This window comes from Eptatretus burgeri, chromosome 11 (assembly GCF_056783735.1).
Source record: "Eptatretus burgeri isolate ZD-2024b chromosome 11, Ebu_testis_v1, whole genome shotgun sequence".
In the NCBI taxonomy this organism is placed as follows: domain Eukaryota; kingdom Metazoa; phylum Chordata; class Myxini; order Myxiniformes; family Myxinidae; genus Eptatretus; species Eptatretus burgeri.
The window spans coordinates 81,362,690-81,375,189 of NC_140971.1; the positions used below are offsets into that span (position 1 = coordinate 81,362,690).

The 12,500-nt window shown below is 39.2% G+C and overlaps 1 protein-coding gene across 1 annotated transcript in view; it reads right to left on the bottom strand.

Annotated features, from left to right (window-relative positions):
• LOC147017488 (receptor-type tyrosine-protein phosphatase mu-like) overlaps positions 1-12,500 on the bottom strand; it is a 513,419-nt gene that overhangs the window by 353,245 nt on the left and 147,674 nt on the right. Inside the window, exon 5 of the mRNA XM_085847977.1 lies at positions 8,133-8,245. Within this exon, the coding sequence (XP_085704103.1) occupies positions 8,133-8,245 (113 nt within the window). The remainder of the gene's footprint in view (positions 1-8,132; positions 8,246-12,500) is intronic.

Below are 12,500 nucleotides of genomic sequence, written 5' to 3' on the forward strand. Positions count from 1 at the left end.
GACCTATCACTTTGCAATTAACAAACTTGCATCGCATACATATCCCGAATATAGTTGTGAAATCTCGCCTTCATGGGACCAGCGCTTCTGGAGAAGAAGATGTTTGAAGGTTTTAGGGTTTTTTCAAGATGGCCGCCAAACCATGTGACGTATCAACAACAAATTAACAAACTTGAAAGAGGACCTCAGGGGGAATGTGCCTGTAAAGTTTCGCCTTAATCTGTCCAGCCCTTCTGGAGAAGAAGATTTAAAAAAAAAAAAATTTCAAAACAACATGGCGGCCAAATTACGTCACCGATGACGACAAAATATTTTTTTTCTACGATGAATTTTTGTGTAGATGATGCTCAAGAAATTTCAAATTTTTGCCATGTGGCGTTCTACTTGACGAATTTTCACTGGGATACCTCTTCACCGATGACGTCACGAAAAATCACACGTATTCCCGAGAGGGAGCTTGTTAAAATGTATGAAGCGAAATTTTTTTTACCCTAGAAGATTTCAGAGATACAGAGCTCCAAAGTTTTTCTGTTTTTTCAAGATGGCGCCCGTACCATGTGACCTATGACGTCATAATTATCAATTATGTATGCTATCAAAAAAGATACATATTTGGTGAAAATTTTGTGTCGATTGGTCTTACCATTTCTGAGAAAATGGCATTTAAAGCGAAAAAATTTGGAAATTTTGCAAATTTACGGCGGAAGAAAAATAATAATAATAAACAGAAGAAAAACAATAGGTTATCCAGTCCATTTGACTGGATACCCTAATAATAATGCGTAATAATAAACAGAAGAAAAACAATAGGGTACCCTGTACTCACAGGGTACCCTAATAATAATATATGTAGTCGAATCTAGTCTTGTGTATGACAAATTACAGCTCCCAGATACAGTCCAAGATGGACAGCCACGTATTTCATGTGATTCTTCACCATTGAGAGATGGGGCCAAAAACGATATTTTGCAACATGTTTCAAAAAGTTATGGATGGGTTATGACAAAACTTGATGGAAGAGTTGGGTAGGTGAAAAGAACAAGCCAATTAGATTTTGGTTCAGGTCCAGATGCTGATCCAGCCTATCAGTGGACAACAAAACATATACTGTTCAGCCTGGAATAGGTACACGGTTCTAGTTCTGTTCTGTAGTCTTGTGTTGTTCCTTTTCAGTGCACTCATGGCTCCACATTTGGGCCATGCATTGGACATGAAGAGTGTAAGACACACCAGTCATTTATACCATAGCTGGTTAAATGAGGTTTTCATTTGATTTGCATCAGTTGTTCCATAGACCACCGAATGGTATCCCCAGGGATTATTGTTACCCTCGCCAGAGGAGAGGGTATTACATTTGAGTCTGTTTGTCTGTTTGTTTGTTTGTTTGTTTGTTGACCCGCACAGAATTTTCATGTTTTTCTCTGCAACTGCTTCACAGATTGAGGCGAAATTTTCACCAGAGGAGCGACCACTCATGCTGAATGTTTTAATGACAATTATCACGTCATAGGTCACGTGGTGTGGCAGCCATGTTGGAGAAATGCAAAAACTTTGGACCTCTGTATCTCTGAAACCGCACCAAGGAAATAAAATTGAAACTTGGCACACGACAAGTACTCCTCATGGGGAATAAGTGTAGTTTTTTATGACTTCAGAGATGTTTTCGTTATGATGTCATAATTGCATATGTAGAACACTACATCTGATCAGTATGAAAATGTTTTGGGGGTCATCTGAGGATAAATTTGTCGACAGAAAAAAAAATTGCTGATGTCATCGGTCACGTGATTCAGCAGCCATATTTTATTCTTTAAAAAAAAAAAAACCTTCAAAAATCTTATTCACTGCAATGGCTGAACAGATTGAGGCAAAACTTTACACGTACGACCGCCTATCCATGAGGAACAAAATGTTCACACTATGTGACATCATAGGTCACATGGTTTGGTCGCCATATTGGATTGAGCAAAAATCTTAAAAAAAAAAAAAAACTATTTCTCTTGAATTGCTTCATCCATTGACATGAAACTTCACAATTATGATCAAGTTGTGATGGGGAATATATGTTTTAAATTTCAACCTGATCGGAGACATGGTCTGGCAGCCAGAGTTGTTTATTTAATTTGTTTTGGTCTTTAATTTTTTGAATCCGGCTTCTTTTTTATTTTCTTTTTTGAATAAGGTTCACTTGGATGTGCCTGGATGGGTTTCAGGGTACAGTAGTAGCAGCTGAAACCCGAATATTATCCAAGTGCCTTCTGATGACTCCAATGCAGGACTGCACCTGTTTGGTCATCCATTTGTTCCAAATTTATTTTAATCCCATTCAAAATTCATTTGAATAATAATAAACGTCATGGGCCAGAGTCAAGTACCCATTCAAAGTGGGATGTCTTGGTACCTGGTCATCACCACCAGTAGTTATGAAGTGGCAGTTCCAGTTATGTCTGTTATAAAATTACGTAACACATCATTAGACAAAACTACACAAACATCACACAAAACAAGTCCTGGCGAGGGTCTGCAATCTCTGATTGCTCTTTTCCTTCTTGTCTTTTTGTTACTTAATTAGATATTATCTGGTATGTTGGATTTCATCTGAAGAAGAGTGTACTTGAACCAACCCCATTCCACTTGTAACTAGCTGTGCCACTCTTGCACATGTCAGGGCTGACGCTGTTAGGACTTTGAAAGGATGTTGAATATTTAATCACTGCAGAATTTGAAATGGACATCTTGAACCTGCGGTACTCTTGTTGGATCAATGATAGAAAACAATGACATTTCAAATGAATACAGTTTAAAACTTCAAAACAGAAGTCCACAACATGAAGTACGGTACATAGAGAAAAATGAAGATTCCTTACAGCCTGTTTTTTTGTGTGTTATTAACAGGGCCATGATTTGAAAGCTGAAACACTGGTTTGCAGACTCTACATATTATTATATACATTATTAGCCGCGTCTCGCGTAGCGAATGCTGGCTCTAAGAGAGCTCCGCATTGTTCTTCTTCTTCTTCTTCTTCTTCTTCTTCTTCTTTTGGTGAAGACAAAACCTTTAGGACGCGGCTCTTTTATATACAGGATCCCGATCTCCTTAAATACTAAACACCTGTACACATCCTGGCATTGAGGGTTCCTTTTGAGAGCATCTATCATGAACTTTTAAATATATTCGGACATTTGCTTTAAAGTTTCGAAAAGTTCACGTTACTATTTAAAGATTATTCCATTTAATGTGTTGTAATTTCGTAAATACACTATTTTCTCGTCACGAACGAGGAGCCTCCATGACGGGTCTCGCTATTGGCTCCATCAAGGCACGCGACGAAATATCGGAAGTTGTTGTTGTTATTTATATATTTATGTATTTTTTTATTAACTGGCTCTAAGAGAGCTCTGCGTTGTTCTACTTCTTCTTGTTCTTGTTCTTCTTCTTCTGGTGAAGACAAAACCTTTAGGATGCGGCTCTTGGACACATTTGTCCTTGTTACAATTAGAATACATGAGTAATTGGGACACTTTTAATGTATGCTTTGTTAAAGAAATAAATATCAAAAGTAATATCCATTGGGATAGTAAAACCTCCAACAATTCAACACAGTTGGTATCATCAAAGACAACCAAAATACTCTGTACAGAATAAAATATCATGAACATAACACAAGGGCTTTCAGATCAAAGTTTTAAAACACATGAAAAAAGACAACATGAAAGGATCACAATTAATATTTATGAAATTTCAAATAATTCATATAAAAACACTTGACCACGTCTCCTATTTTAATTTCAAGATCAAATGAATGTTTAAAATAATTGCATAAGCTTTCTTATCAGAGACTCAGACATCTTTCCCTTCTTGTTCCTACACCATAACAGTTGGATGTCTGGTAAGCACCGGTTGTACACACAAGGAAACACAAGGAAATCAGACACTGGTGGAGGCCATTCAGCCCACCATGTCTGTGCCACATCAACACCACACCAATTTATCAAAACAAGATCAAAATAATAAAAATACAAAATGTTTTTTTGTTATTATTAAGTGCTTTTTGTGTTTTTTTTGTAGTTTTTGTGGATTTTTTTGCATTTTGTTTTCTTTCCAGGGAGGGGGCAAGGGCATAGACAGTCTTGGATAAAAAACACACAACAACCATGCAACACCCCTTGATGAGACCCCCACCAATAGCACACCGTAGACATGCACACAATCGCCCATCAATGCCCAAACAACCTAAAAGTCATGAGAATATCCCTGTACCTCCCTATCTCCATAACTTCCAGGTACCTATCTCATTCCAATTTAAACTTATCCACTGTTTCTGCTGCCACTACCTTTCCAGGGAGACCATTCCATGCATTAACTACTCTCTGAGTAAAAGTCCCCTGCCTTACTACCATCTTAATTCAACTCTTCCTCACTCTCAGGCTATGGCCCCTGATCCTAACACTGTCGACTCTGTTGAATAATTCTTCTGCACTTATTTTGTCTATACCCATCATTGTCTTAAAAAAAATCGCCATCATATCACTGCATAACCACCTCCTTTCTAGTGTATAAAGCCCTGTCTCCTTCAGCCGCTGCTTGGAGCTGAGTCTAGCTGGGCTTATAATCAATCTAGTAGCCCTACGCTGAACCATCTCGATGGCTGCTATGGCCTTCCTAAGTTGTGTTGACCAAAACTATACACAATTTTCTAGATGTGGCCTCACAAAATTTCTTTACAATGTTAACACCACTTTTGATTTATAAATGATCCCCCTCCGAATACAGCCGAAAACCCTCTTTTCTTTGCCAATAGCTGCCTGGCATTGTGCTGCCTGCTTTCCTACCATATCTATTACCACCCCCATATCCTTCTCCTGCGTGACATGCTCCAAAATTACCCCTTGCATCATGTAATCTATTTTCATTGTTTTTCCCCATCCCCAACACCTTATACTTGCTCAGGTTAAATTGCATTTGCCAATCTTTTGCCCAATCTATGCAAGTATCAATACTTTCCTAAATCTGATCACCACCCCCTCTGCTATCCACCTTACCTCCAAGCTTTGTGTTATCTGCAAATTTGGAAAGCCTTGTCTTCACAGCACTATCCAAATCGTTGATGTAATTAATGAATAGTAATGGTCCGAGTACTGATCCCTGAGGTACCCCACTGCTTACACCCTCCCACCAAGACATCCTCTCACTCAGCCACTCTTTGATTCCTTTCACTCAGCCAGATTACAAACCAATTATCTACCTGACCAGCCACTCCACAAGCTCTCACTTTGGCTAACAATCTCCGATGTGGTACCTTATCACATGCCTTCGTAAAGTCGAGATGCACGATGTCTGCTTATGTAAAAGTCCTTTCTCACCTCCTTTATAAATACTCTCAGCTATTGGCAATTCTACTGACTGCTCTTGTGTAAAAGTTGAAGCAAAATACCTGTTTAATAAGCCTGCCATCTCACTTTCATCACCAACTACTCTCCTGGTGCTATTCCTCAATGGGCCCACACTGGTCCTAACCTGTTCTTTTCTCCTGATATACTTAAAGAAAGCCTTGCTATTATGTTTAATATTCTTAACCATGTCCTTCTCATAAATGTCTTTTGGCTTGCCGAGTTATTTTCTTAACTTGCCTCTGTTTACTCCAATAGTGATATAAATCTAACTCCAGACCAGTAATTTTAAACCTCATATATGCCTTCCACTTCTCCTTAATTGCATTCCGTAACTCACTGCTCAACCACCCTGGCTGCTTTCTATTTCTAGTTTTACACCTCATTGGAATGTCCTTTACTCTGCACTCGACCCATTTGCTCCTTAAAGGTTTCCCATTTCTCTGAAGCCGATTGTCCTGTTGTTAGAGTCTCCCAATCGACATCAACCAACTCTCTCCTCATACCTTCAAGGTTTGCCTTCCTGAAATCTAATAGCCTTACTCTACTATCCTGAACTCTAACCCTGAAAATAATCTTTGCACACACAATTTTATGGTCATTCGATCCTAAATGCTCCCCTACCTCCACCTCCTCCACCATGTTGAGATCGTTACTTAAAAGGAGGTCTAACACTGCACTCCCCCTCGTGGACTTATCTACAAACTGGGTTAAAAAGCAATCCTGGACTAAATCTAGGAAATCCTCATCTGCTCTATCCTTTTCCTGTTCCTGGACCCAATCTATCCCTGGCAAGTTAAAATCCCCCATCATCAATACTCTTCCCTTACCACATGCCCTTTTGAATTCTTCTTGTTCTCCTCCTTCCTCCTCTTCCTTCACACCTATATCCCTAAAAAAGCATCCATCCAGTATCTTACTGTTTTTACAATCTCTAATCTCCACCCATACAGAATCCTCTACATTAATTCATTCCTTAATGTCACCCCTTTCTCTTGATGCAATGCTGTCCTTTACCCAGATTGCTACTCCTCCTCCTATTCTCTCTTTCCTATCACACCGATACATCTAGTAGTCTTCTAATCCTGTCTTCCAGTTACGCTCCTCCTTAAACCATGCCTCACTTACTACATTAACTATATCATACTCCTCACAATCTACTTTGGCCTCAAGCTCTTCCATCTTATTATTTAAACTCCTGGCATTGGTATAGAATATGTTTATCTTTTCACTTCCAGAAATTTTATTTTCTTGCCTGGCCTTACTCATCCCAATTACATAATCCGTTCCTTCCTTAATGGCTTCTCCACCCTCTGCTGACCTAAAAAAAAGCCTGAATTCCTTCCTTCATTCCCACTGCAAACCTTGCTGCCCCCTTTCTATTTAGCACACCGCAATCATTTTGAAAACACTCCCATTGTCCGCGAAATGATTCCCACTGCTTCTTAAATGTAAAACCTTCCTTCCGACACCATTCTTCCAGCCATTGGTTGACATCTATCATTCTGCTCGTAATTTCTAAATCATTTCCTAAAACCTTACCTCTCAAACCTTTGCTTTTGGAGATTTTGGACAATCTCGACTCGAGAGGTTTCAGATTTGACATCCTCAGCCTTTTTGCCACCGTTGATTTGAATATATTTGATGATTTCAGCATGTCTACCAATTAAACATGAAATACATTTCACCTTGACTGCTCGCAGCCTACATGAGTGGATGTAACACTTGCAATTGATGTAACATTATCATGATGAGCACATTGAGTACAATGAGAGAATAGACGAGTTTATCAGGAGTCTTTTTAAAGGCTGTGATTAAAATAAATGATTTTATCTTCTGAAAATTCGATCAGCTTTAATTAACATCCCCAATTAAAAAACACATTGTACAAATCAAATTGCTGTTGATTCTAACTACTCAAAATGGAAACTTTTTTGTTGCTCATTTGCCTACAATACAGTATAATAACTAGAACAGCGCTCACAAGAATGCATACCCATGCGAGGCTGAACAGTTTACATTTTGTATCCCACTGATAGGCCGGATCCGGATCCGGACCTGAACCAAAGTCTAATTGGCTTGTTCTTATCACCCACCAATTGATTCACAAAGAGTTGCCATAACTTGTCCACAACTGTTTGAAATATTCTGCTATACTGTATATCGTTTTTGGCCCCCATTTCTCAGTGATGCAGAATCACGTTTAAAAAAATCAAAAAGTTCTCATATCCGGAACTAGATTCGGATCTTCACAAAAGTAAAAATGGATTTGTCTGTGTAACACACCCAACCTGTCCAACAAGATTTGTCTGAATCTGTCTATAACTTTTTGAGACATCATGATGTATATCGCTTTTAGCCCTATCACTCAATGGTGAACAATCACTTAAAAATTTGAGCAGCCGGATCTGGATCTGCACCAAAAATGAATAAATTCTTTCTTGTCACAAACCCAAGCTGTCTACCAAATTTCGTCCAAATCTGTTCACAACTGTTTGAGATATCTTGTCCACAGACAGAAAAGGCTGAAAACATAACCTCTTCAGTGGCAGAGGCAACAAATTTCAAGTAGTTTCTGTGTGAGAGAGGGAGAGAGGGAGAGAGGGAGAGAGGGAGAGAGGGAGAGAGGGAGAGAGGGAGAGAGGGAGAGAGGGAGAGAGGGAGAGAGGGAGAGAGGGAGAGAGGGAGAGAGGGAGAGAGGGAGAGAGGGAGAGAGAGAGAGAGAGAGAGAGATTTGATACCTGTAGAAAGATATTTTCCGGTTCTCCATTGCCAGCAAGAACACACTGGAATGTCGCGTTTTGTCCTGCATTCACCTCGGTGCTCAATAGTGGCAAGAAGTGTGGAATATCCACTGCAAAGCAAACAAGCAGCATGTAGAGTAAGGCATCTGAACACTAATCGAACCAAAATGCTTCATGATCCTACTTTCTGCCGCTTGTGTTTAATTATGCCAATAAATACACTAACAACTGGAATGGCACTTAGTGGAGCGCATACCTCCACCAGGCTGAACAGTTTCCATTTTATATCCATCCCACTGATAGGCCAGTTCTGGATCTGGAGCTGAACCAAAATCTAATAGGTTTATTGTCGTCACTGACCCAACTCATACACCAAGTTTTGTAATAACTCATCGACAACTTTTTGAGATTTCGTGCTACACATAGTTTTTTTTTGGCCCCATCTCTCGATAGTGAAGAATCACTTAAGTCCACCAAATTTCGCCCAAATCCATCACAACTTTTTGAGATATCCTGTTCACAGACAGACAAGGTTGAAAACAACCTCCGTTCACATTCAGTGGCAGAGGTAATACGGCTGTTAGCAATTATAGAATCACTGTGATTGTCAAACCTCAGGTCTTCAATGGTCCATCACAGTGAAAACATTCCATTTGAAACTGCAACTATTTCTAATCATTAGGTGGGACCCCTAGTAAGCAGAGTATCTGTCTACAATGCACACCAACAAATGGCAAAATAACATTATCGTTTTTTTTCTTTCATTTGAGTTTGACAGAGGGTGAGTAATCCACCAAATGAGTTATTCCATGACGAGAAACAATTGTTAAATCCCTTTGGGTTGTCTACATATTGCAGACACAAAGATGAAATGGTGAGGTGGGGAGCATTTAGGTAGATACATTTGAAGAGGAGAACCAGGGAGAACAAAGAAAAAACAGAAAGTAAGAAAGATGAGGAAGGGATGAGGAGAAGGACACCTTTGCTAAACAGAAGGTAAGAAAGATGAGGAGGGGAGGGGTGGGGGGTGGAGAAAAGTGAAAGACAAGCCAGTAGGCGACATGGGTGGTCGCTATATAATTGCATACCAGCCATACAGTTTTTGACGGATCGGGCTGAAATTTTTTGACAAAGAGGTTGATTATAGTGCGCATAAAAGCACTGAAGCCGATTTTTGATTTTCGAAAAAAATATATAAAAATATTTTTCGGGTTTTTTCAAAAACTTCAGTCCCGTTGCTCGGCAATGGTGGTGTCCATAGCAACGGTGCTCAAAAGCATACAACTAGATCCTGGTATGAACCTACCAGTCAAGTTTCATCAAAATCGGTTGACTCCTCTGGCCTCCAGAGCTGTCCATTACATACAAACAAACAGACAGACATACAGACATACAGACAGACAGACGGAAAACCTGAGAATAACGGTACTCTAGTGACCACCCAATAAAGAGGAGACTAAATAAAAGAGAAGGGAGGGAATTGGAATGTATAGGAATTATAAGGAGAAATATGAGTTGGTGGGGGTGAACAATTTGAGCATTTTTGCATATATACAAGTATTATGTAAATTTCCCCAAATATAGTGCAGTTAACGATTCAATGAAAAACAGGATTTTGAAATTTGTTGTTAGTATGAGCAGAATACGATATACTCTGAAAAGGTGTTGTACTGTACAAGATCCGTAAAGTCCAAGAGAAGGATCTCATTGTACTCTTAACCTCTCTAGGATCAAATGGAATACCCATCCAGCATCAGCATCACACCTGAAAGCTCGAGGATTCAAGCATGACCAAAAAGTAAATGCGGAGTAGGCAGTGATAAAGTTATAGAAAAGCGTGCAAACAAACAAAGAAGACTTGTTTGGTTTTCCCATCTGATCACTAATCTCATAATTGCTGGTATCCCCGATTCAAATCCATTATCGTGTGCTCGTTTGTATGTTTTATTCTCATGTCCTTGTAATTCATGTACAAGAGGACCATTAACCTTGTTTTACATTTAATATACATATAAGCTCCAACTGGAGCCTCAGCCACTACATGAAAAGCATTATGCGAGTTTCAAAAAAAATACTCAGCTCCACTGAAGTTTACAGTTTCTTCCTAGGTGATGCATGCATCAGACAATGGCATTAATTATTATGAAATTCACCCCCTTTTGTGATGGTTCTGGCATCTGAAGGTCAGTTGGTAAAGCAGCGCAATAATTAGAATGAAGCGTAGGCGCCTGTTGGACAAATGTGAAAAAAACAACAACAACAAGCTATATAGAAGCATGTGAGATAATGAATCCTGCGACAAAGAAGTGGGAAGCCTCTGGTGACAAAATTATCCACAAAGAGGTCGTATTGTTTTTGAAAGCTGCTTTCCATGACCTTGCGGACACCTTTGCTAATTACAGCACTGAATCTACAAAATTTAAGCTCACAGGGTCACTCAATATTATATGGCTGCAGTGATCTATGGCATTCTTTTAATTACACAGCTTTAGACTGTATGTCTAATGCAAGGAAAACATTATATCTGTGTCACTAACAAGCAAACAAATGACACCAATGAGAATTAGGTATTTCAAAAATGTTGGTGGAACTGCATTTCACATGACGAATGTCGGAGAAGCAAACATATATGAATTAACTGTTGGTAAAACGTCCAAAGCATATTAAGAAGGAAATAATTTGAAAAAACCCATAAAAACACATGGAAATGTGTATATACAGTGCCTATAGAAAGTCTACACCCCCTTTCAAAATATTCACCTTTTTTTAGCTTATAGCCTGGAATTAAATTGCATGAAATCACTTTTTCCGCCTTTATTTACACATCATAACCCACAACTTCCAAGTAAAAAACAAATTTTACAAATTTCAGAAAATTAATTAAAAATACAAACCAAGAATATCTTGGTTAGATAAGTGTCCACCCCCCTAATAATAGTAATTGTAAATTTGCTCAGGTGGAACCAATCACCTTCAAAATCACACACCAAGTTAATTGGACACCACTTGTGTTAAATTGTAATGATTCTCATTATTTCAGAAGAAAATCAGCTGTTCCTGTAGGTTTCCTCTGCTGGGTAGTGCATTTCACAGCAAAGTCTCAACCATGAGCACCAAGGAGCTTTCAAAAGACCTCCAGGATAAAGTTGTGGAAAGGCAAAGATCAGGGGATGTGTCTCAAAATATTTGAAACACCTTGAATATCCCTTGGAGCACAGTCAAGACAATCACTAAGAGATGGAAGGCGTATTGAACCACCAACATCCTGTCTAGATCAGGCCATCCCACCAAACTGGATGACAAAGCAAGGAGGAGACTGATCAGAGAGGCCACCAAGAGGACAATCACAACTTTGAAAGAGCGAATTGCCTTTATGATGAAGACTGATCACTGTGTGCATGTAACAACAACATCCCAAGCACTCCACAAGTCTGGCCTGCACAGTGAGGTGGCAAAAAGGAAGGCATTACTCAAAAAAGCCCATCTTGAGCCCTGTTTGAGGAATGCAAAAAAACACTCCCGAGATTCTGAAGCTAGGTGACAAAAGTTTTGTGGTCTGACGAAACCAAGATGGAACTTTTTGGCTTAAATGCAAAACGTTACGTTTGGCGCAAACCCAACACAGCACATCACCCAAAGAAAACCATCTCTACTGTGAAGAATGGTGGTGGCAAAATCATGTAATGGGGATGGTTCTCATCAGTAGGGACTGGGGCACTTGTCAGGACAGAAGGAAAAATGTATTGGATCAGAATTAATAAAAATCCGACAGGAAAACATGCTGTCCTCTGCAAGAAAGCTGAAATCAGGATTGAAGTTCACCTTTCAGCATGACAATGACCCGAAGCACACAGCCAAAGCTACACTGGAGTGGCTAAGGAACAATGAGATAAATGTCCTTGAGTAGCCCAGTCAGAGCAACGACCTAATACCAATTGAAAATCTGAGGCATGACTTGAAAATTGCTGTCCATCAATGCTCCCCATGCAACTTGACTGAGCTTGAACAGTTTTGTGCAGAAAAATTGGCAAAGATTGCCCAATCAAGGTGTGCAAAGTTGGAAGAGAGCTATCCCAACAGACTAACAGCTGTAATTGCTGTCAAAGGTGCTTCCATCAAGTATTAACTCGAGGGGGTTGACACTTATCCAACCAAGGTATTCTCGTTTTGTATTTTTAATTAATTTTCTGAAATTTGAAGAATTTGTGGTTTACGATGTGCAAATAATTGTGGAAAAAGTCAGATTTAATGCAATTTAATTCCAGGTGAGAACACAACAAAAGGAGAAAATTTTGAAAGGTCATGTTGATTGAATTCATATATATCTATATATGGAAAAATTAAAAGCCCAGACCAGAAATCAAA